Genomic DNA, 18,018 nt, shown 5'->3' with positions numbered 1-18,018 from the left:
GGCGAAGGAGACGTTCGTAAACTGCGGGCCGCGGCCACACGCCACTTCCGAAAGGAGGAAGCACGTTGCAGCACGGAAAAACTTGCGATTCGCCCGCTCGATCGGCAACTTCTTGCCGCGTCGCGCGGACGGAACGGCCTTCGGAGGACACGATTTTCGCAACTCGATTTTTCGCGACGATCGTCGTTCTCTCGCAGAGGGCACGCTAAGTCGGCAGATGCTACACTGTCACGGCAGTCGTCAAACATCCGTCACTACCGGTCGCAGCGATTTGCACGGCAAATCTCGGCCGACGACTATCAGCGCGTATCTAGTATCGGCTGTTTACTCTGAACGGTAAACTACGACCACTCGACGCGCTGCAATCTGCAGCCGCTAGTCATCCTTTTCGTATCGCCGCGTAAGAACCTCGTTGGCTATGCTGTTCGTAACTATACGTATTTTAGAAGCAAATTTTGTTACCCATAATAAACTCTCGAATCACAGTTTTTACATCATTTACAGTTTTATTTATCAATTTTGATTAAGACGTAATTATATGAGCTTCATAATAGTCCAAGGAAACCCGAGCTCCGCCGTCTGTTAAATAAATTGCAATTGAATTGTTGATCGTTGATGCAACGATCTCTTCCTCCCCTGCGATTCGACCGCATTATCGTTTAATCGGCGAACGATCGAGACGCGAGAAGAAATTAATCGAGACCGCTTACGACCGAGGAGAGCTAATCATCCCGAACACATCTTCGACTCTTCCCTTCCCTGGAAATAATGCACGCGGGGTGGGGGACCCGCGATCGTTAGTAAATACTTGATGACACTCGCTCCGGTTGCAGAATACCAATCGACGCCGAGTCCTCCGGCCGAGTTTTTAGGACCGTTGCCAATTTCGGCATTACGAGCCTCCTCGTACACTCTCGCGAGAGAATGGACGGCGCTGGCTGGCAGGGAGGACGCCACGAAGGGACAAGGGTTCACGGAATATTCGATTTTTCTTGAGTGCTCCGGGAGACCCTGGGTGGGGAGAGAACCCGGAGGCGGACGAGTCGTGGAAAGCGGGAAGATTACTCGGCGTGAGGGCATTACGAGTAATTCCTTGTGATCGGGGAAAGTAGGTAACGAGACGACCTATGACGAGCGACGTCGCGACTCTTAACACTGCCATGGTCAAAGGATCTTCACTCGAAAATTATTGGAACAATTTAGACATTTTCATAGAAAATGTTTTATCACTTCATTGCTGGGAATACTTGATCAACGGCTCAAGGGGGAAACTAAAAATCAATGAAAACGCCATCGACTCCTCGCTAAGCATAAATGAACCTTCGTGTATGAAAATGTTCGTGTGGCTCGAGATTCGCGACGGAGACCTCGCGAAACGCGATTTTCGTACGGGATCCGCCCCGGCCCCGCAATTATTAAATCTCCGGCTGGCGGGTGCTCGTCAAAAAATCCAATTACCTTTGCGTCTCGTCCGCGGAATCTTCGCCGCGGGAATCGGCGCGGCCGCGTAACGGGTTCCGCCCGGCCGCGGCGGCGGATTGAAACGAAGGTGGGCACAATATCGGCACCGAAAAGTAGCCGTTTTTCGGTGGAAGACAGGCCAGACGAGCCGCGCGCGCAATTACCGACCTGTCGATGCGGGTCTCGCATCGCGGAGCACGGGTCATCGACTGTGTCCACGCCGAGCCTATACAGGGTGGACTCTTACGGCCGAGCATTTCCACGGAGCTCTTCTCTTTGCATACAGAAACACGGTTACGCCGTCGTTAGGGTTAACGCATTGTATAAATGATATTAATTATGCAACAGATTATTTCGTATTAACACCGAGTTTACTTCTTTGAAACAGCAAAGATGTTTAACGCTAAACCCGCCGAGCGCTAGAAATTACTGACGCGTGTTGCTTAACGCTTAGGGGAGATCTACCCGTTTTTAATTAAGTCGTGGAAGAGTTAATTAATGGCATATGAGTTTGCTTTAAAATTTTCATTTAATCGAAGTACTGCTACTTTGTGAAATCTTAGACACGGTCGTCGTCTGAATGATATTAAAAATGAATGTACCTAGTCTCCGTGCCATTTTTATAATACTGTCTACTCTAATCTCGAAATTTATTCAATTGGTTCCAGCGAGTAAGTCTCTATAATTACAACAAGTTTGAAATAAAAATAATGAAACCGGTTATTTTGACCTTTACAGTATATTTAGTATCAGTAACATGAGGTAGAAGGTATTTAAAACTATCTATCGATGAATTTTTTTTTACCGCATTCTCTCAGTCCCCAATCTTTCTCATTCGCTCCTACCAACCTCCGAACATTAAACTACAGCGGACGCCGTGGAGGTTGCCTTTACCGCCACGAGATTATCTTCCAACGAACGTCGATTTATATTCCGGCGTTACCCATCGGTCCGGCACGGACGGCGGCTAACGAGGACCCGGGTTTTCGGATCGGCGGTGGATAGCCCGCGATCCCGAGACGATTAGCCTTAAACGCGCGAGTTTCCGCGGGACGATCGTAAAAGCACGGCGGGGCTAGGGCACGCTTTTCGCGGTCGAAGTTCGGATTTTACGAGCGAGCGGGTTCGCGGCCCGGCACCGGGCGAGCTCGTAACCGGAAGATACCGCGCCGGCAAGGTCGTTACGTCGTTACCATTAGAGACGATCCGGACCCCCCCGCTCCTATTGGGACCGGGAGGGCTTCCTGTTGGGTAGCCGCGGGGGAAATGCACGTGGGATGCATTAATGCCCGGCCACGGGTAAGTGTTTAACAGTGTAACTACCGGCGATGCGAAGCGGGCTAATTATTGGACGCACCGACCCACGACCCACGGCCGGCGACTGGCTCTCGCCACCAGAATCGCCAGATACCTTTTTTCCATTATTTCTTTAGCTTTCGCGGAACCTACGATACGGCGCCTATTACTGTGCCCTGCTGGCAACCTTTAGGAATTTTCGCTGCTAAACAAGACTTCAGCAATATCAGTGAAATTTTCCCTTTGACTCTAGTATCACATATTCTGAAGACAGTTACTGTGTGCTTAGGATTCTTAACCCTTTGCGCTCGATTGGTGACTCTGAGGCACCGCTTAACCTTTTAGCTACGGCAGGATTTTCCGCAAATAAAGTTTTTCGTAACTAAATTACGATTTTCTCTTAATATATATTTTTTCCGGATATCTATATATAGCACTAATAACATATATTCTTTTCTTAATATATTGTATATACACACTTTCACTTTAATTGTTTGCTTTAATAAATAATAAAACAATTGAGTAAAGCACGAGCCATCCGCGAAAGCCACTATAGTGGCGCGTAGTATCTAAAAGGTTAAATTATTCCGTCACCCTCTAAAACAATGTTTATAGCAGCGAAGTTTAATTTTAGAAAAATTGTTGAACATGAAACCGTTGGTACGAATCACAAGAGTTAATTTGGAATGTATATAAAATACACTTGGGCCGCTTAAAATGGAAATACTGTGCAGCAGAAAAATTATTTCAGATTTACAGTTAAAACGGTCTCGAGTGCAAAGGGTTAGAAATCGGTCTCAACCACTTAGCTGCGTCAATTTAATTTGAAGATAAATTTTGTTATACGATTTTATCGATCACTGTGGGTATAGTTTTGTCGACAGTTGTTCTAGAATTGTCCTAAAGTGTGCGAAATCTCTGAATATGTTATAATAAATATTTTATCCTAGATCGCAGGAGAAATATTTTTCTTATAAGATATAAAATTGCTATTTCCTTGTGACGTGTATACTTTTATGATTAATCTTAAACGATAAATGTAAAATTAAATCATCTTCGCTTGAAAATAAGCAAAGGACGCAGCGATTGACTAGTGGACAGTAACTGGCTCCGCTATCCTACGCAACCGATCCTCCGGCGGTGATTGAAACGCGGTGGCCGAGGTTCTCCTCGTCGAAATTCGGAAGGCGATCGCGAGCGTTTCACGTCTTCCTAGGTCGTTCCCTCGCGCCGTGTTCTCGGGCCCGGCTCCCAAGTGCGTGATATAAAATCCCCGCCGCGCGATAAGACAACCGAGGTAGCGCGTGCTCGGAATACGCTCCGGACACGCTCCGAACGCGCCCGGCATCCGCTCGGGATCCGCTCGCCGAGCACGGAGTGCAGGCCGCCGAGACCCGCTTGGCCGGGTAATTTTGCGAGTCCGAACATCGAAAGTTACTTTCGAATCTCCCGTTATATGGGAGATCGCGCGCGCGCGCGCGCGGCCAATCCGGGATCCAATGGAAATCACGAGCAGAGTTTTATGAAGCGAAGAGGACGCCGCGGCCGATGTCAATAGCTGGTTTCGCGATCGATCTCTTTTTGCTTGTCTCTCGCGCGCGCCGCGTTTTCCCCGGCGGCCAGGAAAAGGGGAGACCCGCGAGGAAAAATGACCGAGGTGTACGACGAGGTAGCAAGCGGGGAGCATCGAAATTTCCACGGCTCGTCCGCAACGATTTCACGGAGCAACGATCGTGTACGTTCGTTCGTTCGTTTCTACCGACCTTTCCCGTGCAGCCGATTACACTATTGCACAACGGCTGACACTGCCACTTATCCCGTTACATCGTACCCTCTCCATTCTCGTTTCGTCGCCGACTCGCTCTCGCACCTACTCGCCCCGCCACCTTATACGGTGTAATTAAATTCGTTCCTCGAGCGTTTACGAGCCGCCCGGCTACGTGTAGGTTTTTCGAGTGGCGCGTGTCGACGACCGACTACATACTCCGGGACTAACCCTCGGAGAACGGTCCTCGCGGAGGTCGAAGCTGGGTCAGTTCGCGCGACCCGTGCCGAAACACGAACAGATTCCAAAGTGAAATTTCTTTCCTCGACCGACGACCCGTGGAAAGATTCGTTCTGCGAGGATTAAACTAAACGGCACCGATTTCCCGAACACAACTCCGTTTGGCAACGAAGATCGCCGGTGTGAACGAGGCTTCACGTTCATCGATCGAGCCACGGCTGGCGTTTAATAAAAAGCTTCGGCCGGCTCTGCCGGCGGACGAGACTTCGGCCGGGCAAAAATTGCTCGGCCTTTGTCCCCGAGCGAGCGGGCCGCCCGCGGAATCGATTATAAGCGAAAATTGTGCGCGCACTCCCTCTCTCTCTTTCTATCTCTCTCTCTCTCTGCTCCGATGGCAAACAGAAAGAAAAACGGAGACGCGCGACCAGCCGTCGTCGAATACGCCGCGACGGGAAACAGCGTTCCGGCCGACGTGAATATCGTTGGCCGCGGGGAGAATCGATTCCGCGCTGTTTGCAAATTCCTTCATTTCCCGGCAGTCAACGGCCGTGCGGCCGAATCGGCCGCTGGTATGCCCTGGCCAAGAATTCGGTAAACAGCGGGGAGCGGCGTCAAAAACCGCTTCGAAATCGACGATCAAATATTCCCCGGCGCATCGATAATCGGTTTCGGGGACGTCGGAAATTGCGATCGATTCCGCGCCGGTGATTACGCGATGTCTTCCGCCCGCGGCAAACTGACGCGCGAGTGGCAACACCGGCCTGCGATATTTAGTTATTTATTTATTTATTATATATTCGTTATACGAGAAAAACCCATTAATGGACAATGTAGAAGGACGTCTGTCCAGTTGCGATGGAGAGCTGTGTTACCTTCTTTATTTAAACGGCTTTAATTGACGTTTCCGTTCAACCAAAAAATATAGCTGTAAAATGGGATTTTTGGAATTGTATCCCTAATTCTAGCCATGCGCTTGAAAAGACATGATCCGAGTAATGAAAAATATTCTGAAAATGTCCTTTAGATTTTTCTAAATATGATATTTAAAAATATTTAAAACTTTGATAGGAGCACGACGAGGAGTGGCAAATAAAGTGAAATTAAACCGTGCAAATATGTTTCCACGATTGGCCCCGGCTCCGCAACAATGTAATTACGTGGCGTAATGGATATATCCGGTAGGACCGATTGAAAAGTAATAAAAATAATCCATAGTATACCGATTTTCCATTCGCGAAAGCGAAACGGCCGTCCAATTTCTCGTGCATCAACGACAATTGCCGGGAATTAAACGGACCGGGGTCGGTGTAATCGGCCTGATTACCGGCGGCTATGTCCATCGATTGTCCGAGCATAACCCTGGCAACGTGGCCGACCCCGATGCCACGGACCACGAGGCGACCCGCGCGCGTCCGCCACCCTTCCCCGCCGCGCGACGCAACGGAGGGGCGGTTGGCGGGCGAGTTTTCGGGGCGACACACGCTCGTCTCGAGTGGACGCCGTTAATTAAACGCTGATGCGTTTCGCCGACAGGTCGTTCGCGACGACACCGCTCACCGATCGACGAAGGAAAAGCCCGTAAATATCCGAGCGGCGATTGGGAAACAGCTCGAATGCGAAATTCATTTCTCGGGTAAACTTTTGAAAAACCGCGGAAAACGATTGGCCGCGAGCGAGCGCGCGCGATCGACGATCGCCCGGGGCGCCGGCAGATCGCCGAGAATTCCGCATTGGAATTTAATATCGCGGCGGCGGAGGGGGAGGGGGAGGACGAGGACGAGAAGCTCGGCTTCCGAAAGCTCTGCTTCCGCGGAGCGGCGTTGCGGTTCGCGTGGTTCTCGTCCGTGTTTCGCGGTGAATAACACCGCGACGGCGAGGAAACGAACGCTCCCCGCCTCGAACGGAACAGAGGGCTCTTTCCCGATCCCGCGGCCAGAATAGAAATTTATTGGTCGGTTTCTTGGGAAAGCTCGCCATTTTGCGCGAGCGCCGACCTTATCGGCGTCCCTTTGTCCGTGGTCCGGCAAACCCTTTCTCCCGAAACGTCACGGTACACACGCACACACACACACACAAACAACCCGTCGCCGCCTCGCGGTTGAGATATTGAGAAAGTGCCGCCGTGGCGACTTTTATTGGCCACCGCAACCCGCCACGGCGATTCGAGCTAATGAAATGTGAATTCTATTTAATTCGATGCATTTAGCCGTCAGGTTCGCGGAACCCGTTCAAACGATGCGAATTAATTCCTTAATTTACGGTTATTCAGATCGCCGAGATACATTTATTACTTTCCTATTCATTTAATAGATAAGTTGCTCGCGGAAAATATCGCGGCAACGCTTATCGGTATTTTTATAAACCGATGTAACACGGCTAGCTGCTGTTAGCACCACCGTAAATTCGGTGTTAATTTACGGGACACCTTTCGCAATAAGCATTACGGAATTATTCGCAGCAATTGCATGTTTGCAACGATTAAACGGGGGAGGAAGTATGAAACGCTTCGCGATAAGGATTCATTCGGATCGAGACGCGATTTGTACGATTCTATCCGTCGTAAAGTGTAGTAGGCGCTGCCGAGCGAAACTCAAAGACCGGCAATGAAGCCGTGAAGTACCGCGCGAGCAAAAATAATATTATCTATCGTGCGTCCATCGCGCGGTAATGGATTAAGCTTAATACGAAGCGGTATGCAATTCGGATCGAATAGTGGTATAGGATCTGTACGTGCGGCAGCCGAGCGTACAAATCGATGTTGAACAGTTTCAATCTGATTGGATGGATAAGTCTGATAAGGAGACCCGATTAGAGACGCGTATTCCGGAATAAGCGAGGTATGTTGCCACATTGCAGCGCGGTTAGGTTCTTCGATGAAACGTACAGGAGCGGGTCAAATTATTGTACGATGGTTTAATCAACGTAACGAATTCTAATCGGAAATTAATGGGAATTTTGTGGGTCGAGCGTGGTTTCGATCGGATCGGCGCGGGTTCTATAAAATACCGACCTGCCGGGACACCCTGTAGACAGGGGAATCTCGAAGGAACGCGTCGGACGAGTTTGTTGGGGCAAATAAACGTGGAGGATCGATTTCGAGACGCTTCGAAATCGTGAGACGGAGCCGGCTGAATTCTGATTGGCGGACCGGGGGGGTCCCGAAGAACGGGAAAGGGTCGGCTCGATACGGCGCGGGTGGGTGTCTTTTAACAAAAAGGAGCGTTAATCCACTTCGCCCCCGATCTATTTAACCGCCTTTGTTCCCGGCGACACTTTCACCCTTCGCCGGGCACGCTTAACGTTCGCAACCCTTCTCGGTTTCGCACCTTCTCTCCGTGGCACTCTCGACGACCGACGCAACAAAACAGCCGCGGCCCCTCCTCCCTCGCCTCGCCTCGCCTCGCCTCACCTCACCTCCGGCCGTGCCAAAACGTATCAGCCGAGGTCGCCGGGAACGAGCGCGATCTCTGCAATTTTGCGGCGCGAGAACGGGAGTCCGCGAGAGTAAATCACCCGGCCAGATTTACCGCCGCGGATCCGTCCCGATCTCGATCGAAGGGATTCGGCGCTGCTGGAAATGATTCGGGCACGCGGCCCGCCGGATGACGAACGGCTTAATCCACTGGCCGATTTATAGCGTTCGCGGGGAGAGTCCTTTAACACGTCCGAGCCCGCGAGACACGGTCGGCCGCCGCCGGCTTTAATCCGGCCGCTTCGTTAAAGGGCACGTTTGCGGGGCCTGCAGGGCACGGCTCTGCTCTGCTCTGCTCTGCTCGCGCGCGTATTTCTTCTCAAGCTTTTTTTCCCGATTCTATGCAATTTCGTACTGTTTGCAATGCGTCCGGATCGCTCGTACGCGAGCGTGCGGCGGAATAAATCGGCGGTGAAACGCCGTCGAACACGACAGGAAGAATTGGAGCGAGAGTTGGGGCGATTGCATGGGAAAAATTACTGTAAAATTACGATGAACTCTGATCGTTATAATCGCGGGGTAAATAGAGACTCTACTCGACATGAAAGTTTCAATCCGAATACTACAATATTTCGTTTCGATGAAATGAAATGGCGGAGAAGGTTAATCGAAAATTTTTCCCGATTAGCGCCGGAGATTGTACCGTTAATGAAATGTTATCCGCGCGAACGAGCGAGCCGTATCTTCGATGAAATCTAATTGTTTCAATCGTGTCCGCGAGTTCCTTTTTCTTCCCCGGAAGCGCGTCCGCGCGGCTGTAAATCGCAATTAGGCGAGACGCGGCTCGGTTAAAGGGCCCGGAGAAACGATAAATTACGGGGAAATCGTGACCGTTCGACAGAGTATTTGAACAACACCGGGGGCTAGGCCCTTTCCGATGCAAAGCCGCGCGCGCCCAGGCCCGGGACACGGTGACTTCGACGGCGATGGACAGTTTAATCTAGTTGTTAATTTATAGCGTTTCGGGGCGGGTCCTTTAACACGTTCGTTATCAGGACCGAATAACACAAAGGGCTTAATCTCGCCGGCTTCATTTGCATGGAAACCTCTTGGAGCGCGGGGCCGAGGGCGGAGAGGAGGAGGGTGGCGCGCGGCGGCGGCGTTTCCGAGACGGAGTGGATGGTAGGGTGGGGCAGCTCAAGCCCGATAGATGCAATTAACTTATTCGTAGTCCTCCGACCCTTTCGTCCGCGAAAAATAAACCGACCGCCTGGCAGGCGAAACAGGATGCAAATCGCGCCACAGGGAAATTACTTGAAAAGGGCAAAAAGGTCTACAAAGCGATGAAAAAAGAAAAATGCGAGAACGACAACGGAAACAACAACAACAACAACAACAAAAACGGCTACAACAGAAATATGAGAAGAGGAGTCGGTGAACGGATGAAAAACAATCGAGCAAGTTTCGGGATAAAAAGAGAAGCCGGTCGCGGCGAGCGGCGCGAGCAGTGTAGCCCCGGCCGCCGCTGAACGAATATCGATAGCCGGCCTAGTCAATCCTGCGGCAGAAATTGAAGCGAAATTGGATCCCGAGGAAAATGCAGCTCCCGCGATAACTCGATATTAGTCTCTCGGCTACCGCGTCCCCGACTTTATTCCGCGCGCCGACACGAGGCCGGGAGGGCACGAGACACCGCCGCGCGAGCCATTGTTCCGCAAAATAATAATTACTTTCTTCGGACGAACCCCGCCGGGCTTTCCCGGCGATCGGCCACGGCTACCGCGTTATAATACCCGGGAGAACGCGGCGCAGCGGAGCGGGTCCATCGTTGCACCGGCCTCCGCTGACCCATTTCGACATCAAACACGGATCATTCGCGAGTCCCGTCCGTCCGGCGGCGTGTCTAACCCGAATACTCGCCGGCCGACACTGGGAAATTGAAATTGGAACAAAGGGGAGCGGATGTAACGAACCCCGGCCGAAATGAAGTCGGCCCGGAGTTGATCATCGTCGCGGGGGAAGTCCTCGGCTCGATGGGAAACGGGGCGGCGATATCCAGCAGAGAGCCGAGGCGCGAAATAAAAGTGAATTACGACGGGAATTAAAGGAGACCGGCGAGAGACGACGGATAGCAAAGGGGCGGGGGATATAAATTCCGGGAAGACGCGGCATTCTTCGGGCACGGGGCGGGGGGCGCGGGGTGGGGTGAGGCGAGCCGTCGGTCCGCGTCAGCGGAATCGTCGCGTTTTCATGGGATTTCTGCGCCGTAGAAGATAACTCCGTCTCTTCCGCGAGAGGCCGGCGCGGAGGACGCGATTCTCCTTCGAGCTGGAAAAATTTGTCTTCTCGGCGGGCGCGGCGACGAAAACGAGCAGAGTCCCCGCCCCGACTGATAAAAATCCACGGCGGATGTCGTGCCAAAAAGGGATCGGGCGTCGCACACTTTGCCGCGGTGCTCTTCCCGCGCGACCTCACGGTCCGCGGCGTCCGCCCTCGCCGAAAAGAACGCCGTTCCGAAAATTAGTGGGACGAAAAGATCCCGGGGAAATCGGGCGGAAGACCGCCCGGAGAAAAATGCTCGCGCCGTTTCGTCTCGCTTCGCGAACAAAGTTCCGTGGACGAGACTCTCTCGACGCGGAGGAAAATCCGCGCGGAATCGCTTGTCTGAAATTTCGTGTTTCCCCACGCGCGTCGACGTTGCGTAACGGTTTTCCAAACGCGATTTCAAGTATTACCGGTTCTCGACGCGTTTCCGCGGCCGCGGCCGCTTAATTGGAACCGTTCAGCAAGATTACCGTCACTTCGATTAATCGAACGGGTTCCGTTTCGGCCGCGAGCAACAGGTGTACGCACCGGATTTATTCGTTAAACGGCCTGCAAACAAAAACTCGGCCGTCGGCTTCTAACGATCGAACACCCGTCGCGAGAATTGACCGACCGACCGTGTGCACGGTTCTCGATCGTCTCGCTTTCGAACGCGGTTCGATTCTTCCAAGTTGCCCCCTTGGTTTTTTCTTTTTTTCTTTTTTTGGAACAAAAACAGACGATCTGGGAAAACGAGATGTCACGGGGGGCAGGGATCCAAGGGGGTCTAGGGTCTAGTCTCTAGACTTACCGCTCTCGCGTTGAACGCCTGGTTCAGATTGTTCACGTTATTGTTCAGATGATTGTTGTTGTTCAGGTTGTTCGCTGTGCGGTTGGTGTTGTTGTTGGTCGAATGGTGGTTCGAGTGGTTGCCGTTGTTGTGCTTGCTGTGCTTGTGCAGCACCATAGCGACGAACATTTTGGCTCGTCTCGCCGGCCGGTCGCTCGTTAAACGATTTATCGTTCCTCCAGCGATCCGCAATTTCATTCGTCGCCACGGTGCATAATTCGGACCAACTAAAAGGTCAGAGCGAGACCGTGAGCGGGGGTCGGATTCGTCCCGAGGGACAAATGGATGGACAATTCTGTTTCGCGGTCGGCGTAGGCACGCCGTTACACCCTAGCGTCGGGTCGCGTCGGGTCGCGAGTCGTCCCTAAATCATCGTTGGCGATCGACTCGCCCGTAACCGAATAATATAGTCTCTCCCGGCCGTCGGCCGAGACTCCGTAACTCCTTGGAACGACAGGCCGATACAGCGGGAGTAATACCGTCGGCGATTTTAATCGGGCTCGTCACGAACGCGGCTCGATGGGAAATTAAATCTCCGGGAAAAGGCGATATTTCTCGCGGGCCCGTCTCGTCGCTGGCGATAAATCGCGGGCCGCGCGCACGCCCAGCTCGTTAATCGAACGCGCGACAAATCCAGGCTTCGTCCAATTAACGCCTAAGTTATTGCCGGCACGAACAGAAGCGATTATCGCGGCGAGATTCGCCGAGGATCGGTCGTGTAGCGGCCGCCTGCCTACCGTCGAACGCGCGCGATCGGTCGGTCGGCTCTGCTCGCCTGGAATTGCTCGCGACTCGCCGCATTCGAAACCCGAGTGTAGGATGGCAACTTCGTGTGCGCCCCGGTGGCCCGGGCACGCCGATCCTCTTTTTACGATTTCCGCGGCGGAATAGGCGCGTCGTCGTTTTGCACGTGCGGTCCTCGGAGCACGTGAAGAAACGCGACGGCTGACGGCTGGTATTGATTCGTTATAAATAGTCAGGTGCAGCGAACTGCGCCGCTCCTTCCCTGCCCGGTCCGCCTCCTCTCTTTCTCTCTTTCTCAGTTTCCCTTTCGCCCCCGTTGTCTCGTTCGCCTTGTCGTAGATCGATGCCAGCGAACGCCACCAGGAGCCTTCGAACTCGCCGCGCGCCCGTTCCCGAAACTTTAGCTTCCCTCGGTTCGCGAATCCTCGGTTACCCGAGCGAGCGAAATATCGGGCCGCGGCTCCGAAATGCTCCGAAATCAGGAGCGAACACGCCACGCCTACCCGAGCCGGTCCAAAGGACACACCCACCGTGAAACGGATCGCAGTTTAGATCACAGGACTCGACGGGAGCTCCGCCGCCGTGCCGAGCCGAGAACGAACGAGGCAGCAAGAACAAAGCGACCGCACGCGGACGAATCGGGCTTATCGGGGAGGGCGACGCGAGAGGATCGCATTATCGGCCCTCGTGGCACCTGGAAGATGGATCAGGCGATAGGGGCGGTGGATGCGGCGAGGAGTAGCCCTCTCTCTCACTCTCTCTCTCTCTCGCGCGCGAGTTCTTCCGGTGAAAAAACGGCCCGGCGGACGTTCGGGATCGTATTAAACCCCTGACAGGACATTATCGTTAAGCGCTCCGCTCGATTACCGCCGATGCAAACACCTGCCGTCGGCCACCCATTTATTACCGGGCTCTCTATGCATCGGATTTCACGCGGGGATACGGGGACGACGGCTCGAACACCGTTTTATTGTTTTCTCCCGAAGCAGATCCGTCTCCGACGTGGATCGTCCGCGAGCGACGTTGCGCAAGATGCGGCCCGAGAATCATCTTAACAGGTAACGCAACGGCGGTCCGCGATAATTGGAGCCCGAGCGAGGCGCGTCACGGTGGCCGGTGTATCGGAAGCGACCCAATTCGATTACAAGGCAATGTTCTGCCCGCAATTATTACCTCGGGGCTAACCGCGTTAGGTCGCAGCCAGACGGGACACAAGCGTCGCACGGTCGCCTGCCGCACCAGCGATCGGAAGCCGGGAGTCAATTTCGCGACTTCCATTTACAATCCCTCAAAGCTTTAAACTCTATAATATTATTCCATATTAAAATTGGTCAGAATTTTATTTTCTACAAATTATAATTAAACGAGACGAGTTCAACGACCTATACCATGGCATACCATTAAATCTCGGAGAAATAAATAATTTCGGCCCTCCTATTGCCGCATCGTCGGACCACCGTGCATCACTGCGGAACAACCTGCTGCTCCGCGGACGTCTGTCGACCAATTGGCGATCGCCTTGCCGACGTGCAATAACTATTCCAATTAACAGTAAACGGCCGACGGTGGTAATGCGGCGATCGAGCGATTTCCGGCTGGGCGGAGTTCGACGACGCGACCGTGTAAACTTCGCGGTCGAGTTTCCGCTTGCTCTTTCTTCACCTTCGACCGACCGAGGTCTCTCTCGCGGGTCGTCTCCGGAAACTTTTTCATAAACGAGCGATCGTTTTGACGAATTCCCCGGTCGCCGGCTCCGCGGCGATCGGAGAACGGGTCGGAGGACCGAGCGGCATCGTGCCCGGGGCGAGGGATATTTATTACGTCGGCTCGAATTCGATCCGCGAGGGGGGTGAGCGCCGCCTATCCGCGCGATAGATTACGTCGAGGAAATAAATACGTTGATGCGGGGTCCGGACGAGCGGAAATCTCGATAATTGAAAAGTTCTCGGAGCTCGACTTCCCGGGGTGTGGTTTCGTTTAAACACCGGCGCGAAAGCGAAATATAAGACAGAGGGTTGGCTCTGCGGCGGGCAAGTTGCCCTCCACGGTGAAATCCGCGACGGGTGAACGCGGCCGAGTGGAAGTCGATCACGAATGGTCCGTGCATCCTGCGTGCGTCACGATCAGTGATACTAACTTTTCCAATTACCAATAAATCCCGGGGAACGGAAGCCGGGCGCGAGCTCCGGAGAAAAAGTGCGCGCGAGGAACGGGTCGGGAGAGCCCGGTGCGCGCCGTTTATCACGCGAAAATGGAAGTCGGCGGTTCCGCGCGGACAGCGTCCCGGTCCCCGGGCACGATAGTCCATCATCCCACGGCTACGCGACGCTGCCTCGTTATCGCCGTTCCCCGAAATACAAGGCCGTAAAAGGCTAACGGTGTCGCGCGCACGACGCGGCGATAATGCTTTATCGCATGCGAAAACGGCGAGCCGTCTCTAACGAGATCGCGGCCGAACCGCGCGAGAAACCAGAAACCGCCGAAAACTGCGTGCTCGAGCGGTGCCGCGCTCGTTTCACGAGCTCTTTACGAGGCCGGGAAACAGGTTCCGAGGTTCCGAGATTCGCTTCGTCGTTCTCCCAGAAACGAGAGTCGCCCTACGAAGTCCGAGCGCCGCGGCATTCTCTAAATAACCGCCGCGAACAATCGCCCGCCACGATTTCCTTCCTCGAACCGAGTTCCCCGTCGTCAGCGGAACGTCTAATCCCGCCGGTCGATCGATTCGTCCGCGCCACGATCGTCCAGACCGTGCCTTCCAACCCCCCTCTTTTCTTTCCTAATATTCGATTGCTGCAGTCCGCCGCCTTGATAAACGAACCTCTCTCCGTTCTACGAAAACGAAATTCGGGTAGAACTTCCGGTTCGTAAAGCAGACAACTGAAACTTTCCCGGAGATCGAGAGGAGCGATTGAAATGGCTCGGGCACTACGGAGAGGATTCCCTTGAACTTACGAAAAATTCGAGATTACTTTTAGCATCTTAGGAGACGGCAGAGAATTCGGTACAATCTTGTTATCTTTGCAATATGCTTCTTCGTCCTATCTTGGAATATCAGTTCGCGAATATCGTCTCGCAAAAAGACGTCTCAAGTGATTACATTCGAGGTTTGGTTTTCTCTTATTTCCTCTGTTCCTGCAACCGTGTTAATACTTTCTCTCGTCGCGATGAAGGATTCATCCTGTTGATAAATGAAGCTACGATTACTATTATTATTATAATCCGGTCGGCAAGTCCAGTCTCATGGTGCACTCGTCATCGAAGACGTTCGCGCTATTCGTCGTAGACAGGTCTGCGTGCAACTGGCGAGTAATCTCGAGGCGAGCGCCGAGATCGATCGAAAAGTTTTTTCCGCCGGCGGGCACGCTCGGGATTTTCCTCTCTTCCAGTCGGCGCACGGCGTTTGCATCCCGGCCGCCGCGGCGCGGCCCTATTCCGGCCAGTTTTCGGTGCGCGCCTCCATCGACGCAAAACGATCCGGAGCGGCGCGGAATTCGTGGCGAGGGGTGGGGGGGAAGGGAACCGCTCTCGAATGCGAATGGATTTTCGCCTTCGCCGGCCGGATTACGAGGATCATTGTGCCGTCGATGAATGGGAATGTCGGCTGGCTGGCGAAACGCGGGAGCGCGTCAATAGCCGTATCTTGGCGCGTTAGGCATTCTACAATACATTAACCGTCCGATCTAAGAGCGGAGAGAGGGAGAGAGAGAGAGAGAGAGTGGAGCGGCGAGCCGATATCATGGATTCGCAAAGTTTTTCCCGGAACAATACCGGCGGCGTTGGTTATTTGTACGCGCGGCTGCCGATCCATCGGACATATCTATTGGCTGTTTCGAGGACGGCGCATAGTCTGCGGATTTCATAGGGGCGAAACTCCAATAGCGTCGCGAACATTGTTTCGTCGGCGGACGGTGCGCGCGAGTTATCGTGCACCACGCGCACACAGCTACGTGCAAACACGCACAGAGAGTGAGAGAGAGAGAGACAGCGTGCCCGCGCAGAACGTGCGCGGACGGAAGTCGCGGATCCGCGCGCGAGAATATTGGAAGCGGAGAAGTCCGCGCGTGGAACCGCGCGCGCGCTGGGACCGTCGCGCCGGGTGTATCGAGATCAAGGGAATGGAAATATTGGTTCGGGGATCTCCTTTCCCTCGCTGCTCCATTCTTTTTATGATGCGAGCCGAAGACGAATGGGAATACTGCGTAAGAGTATCCGGGATTTGTTTCCTACCATCGCCGAAGAAGGAGGCGTAGGTGTTATTGGATCGGGGACGTCGCAGATTTCGTTCGTTCCGCGATGCATCTCGTTCACGGACGAGATTGCATGCGCTTTTGTGCATGCCAAATCACCGTCCCAAAGTGTCCTCAATATTCAACAGTCCTCTGAACGATCGGGAAACGATCGTCCGATTTTTCCACGATTTTTCCCTCGAACTCGCCTCTCCCTTCCGCCCGGTTCCCTTTGCGCCGCGCGCGGCTCCTCCGACGAAATACGAGGAGGCCGGGGTGAGCCTCGAGGGTGCCTCGAGCGCCGCCGGCTCGAATTATGCGGGCGAGATCGAGTCCGAGGCAGAAAGGAGTCTCGGCCTTGGACTCCGTCACCTCGAGGGCGAATCCTACCGAGTACACAGATTATCTTGGAACTGTTCTCTGACAGCGTAACAGAGAAAACGGAAGCGGGCCGTGCGGCGCGGTGAATAAAATATCGACTCGTTAAAATAGAAGCGAGACGGTTCGACGCAACGTCGACGTCGACGACGACGACGACGACGAGTCCGATCCCCCTGCAGGAATATCGCATGCTCGGCTGAATCCGAACATCGATAAAACTCCTGTAATGCTAATGATGACGGGTGCACCGCGTCGCGTCGAAACTCGTCGCACTCGGGCCCCTATCGCCAGATCCTGGAGGCTATTCCTTCGACGGCGGCGTAACTTTCCCCGCTTCGAAACTCCTACCTGTTCCACAATGTCTGCCGAGTACGTTTGCTCTAGGAAAATAGCATACGCTCGCGAGAGCGTGGCACGCGCGCCCGGTTTGACCCGACCGTCGCCGTGCGAAAACACATGCCATCCATAAATTTTAGTTCGACGTGTATCGACCACCGTTCCCTATATCATTTTCCGACAAACGAACTATTCCACGCTCAAACGTGTCCAGCTCTCATCGACGGAATATTCGAGAGGAGCGTTCGTTGGAAAACAACCTAATGCTTGTCGAACGAGCCGATAATTAACTGCGCCAGGAAAACCGTCGGAGAATTTTCCGTCGGGCCAATTGAATTTTCTTGCCGCGATCCCGCGTACCCCCTCACTCTCGAAGGAAATTCCGGGGATTCTTGCGGGCGGAGAACCGCCGGCCAACAAGTTGCTAAAAAGAGGAGCAGGCGAATAAATTAATCCGGCCGGACCGCTGTCGCGCCGGCTAGTCCAGAAATTGGAGTAAACGGGAGGACAGTGGAGGAAAAGGAGCGCTCGCGCGCGAGGAAGGGAACAATGGTTGATCTTCAACGGGGGAATTTCGCGAGGCCGTGGACGGTCCATTTAAAAAATTTGTTCGCTCGCCTCCGGGGGCGGGCGAGAAAAAAACGCGGTCGTCTCGAGAAGAAAAGGACGGCGAGGCGAGGCGAGGCGAGAGACGGGGGGAGGGGGGAGAGGCGGGGGGGGGGGGGGGGGGCGCGCGTTCGGGATGGCAGAAGTTCTACGGACAACGTGGAACAAAAACTCTAAGTCCTCGTCGACGTCGCATTCTCCTGATGCACACCGGGGGTCATATTCCACCTGCTCTCGGAACGCGCATCCAGTGTTACGTGTCCATTTACATAAGCCAGCCGGTCTCCTCTCGTCCGTGTGTACGCGCCGCCGACATGTGCACACGCTCCGATACGGACGGGGACGAACCGCCGCCGCCGCCGCCGCGTATATCTGCGCAGCCATCGCTGCATACACG

General features: G+C 53.6%; 1 protein-coding gene across 2 annotated transcripts in view; it reads right to left on the bottom strand.

Moving 5' to 3' along the window:
• The window catches only part of Gckiii (Germinal centre kinase III), a 108,856-nt gene that overhangs the window by 57,575 nt on the left and 33,263 nt on the right, over nucleotides 1-18,018 (bottom strand). The window contains exon 2 of one of the 2 annotated variants that reach the window (XM_078176457.1): nucleotides 11,290-11,555. The exons of the other annotated variant lie outside the window; for it this stretch is intronic. Coding sequence (XP_078032583.1) covers nucleotides 11,290-11,526 — 237 coding nt within the window. The 5' untranslated portion in view covers nucleotides 11,527-11,555. The remainder of the gene's footprint in view (nucleotides 1-11,289; nucleotides 11,556-18,018) is intronic. 2 annotated transcript variants of the gene reach the window in all.

The sequence above is a fragment of the Augochlora pura genome, chromosome 3, assembly GCF_028453695.1.
Source record: "Augochlora pura isolate Apur16 chromosome 3, APUR_v2.2.1, whole genome shotgun sequence".
Classification (NCBI taxonomy): Eukaryota; Metazoa; Arthropoda; class Insecta; order Hymenoptera; family Halictidae; genus Augochlora; species Augochlora pura.
Note: the sequence above shows the minus strand (reverse complement) of the source record. Positions and strands in the feature narration are given on the sequence as shown.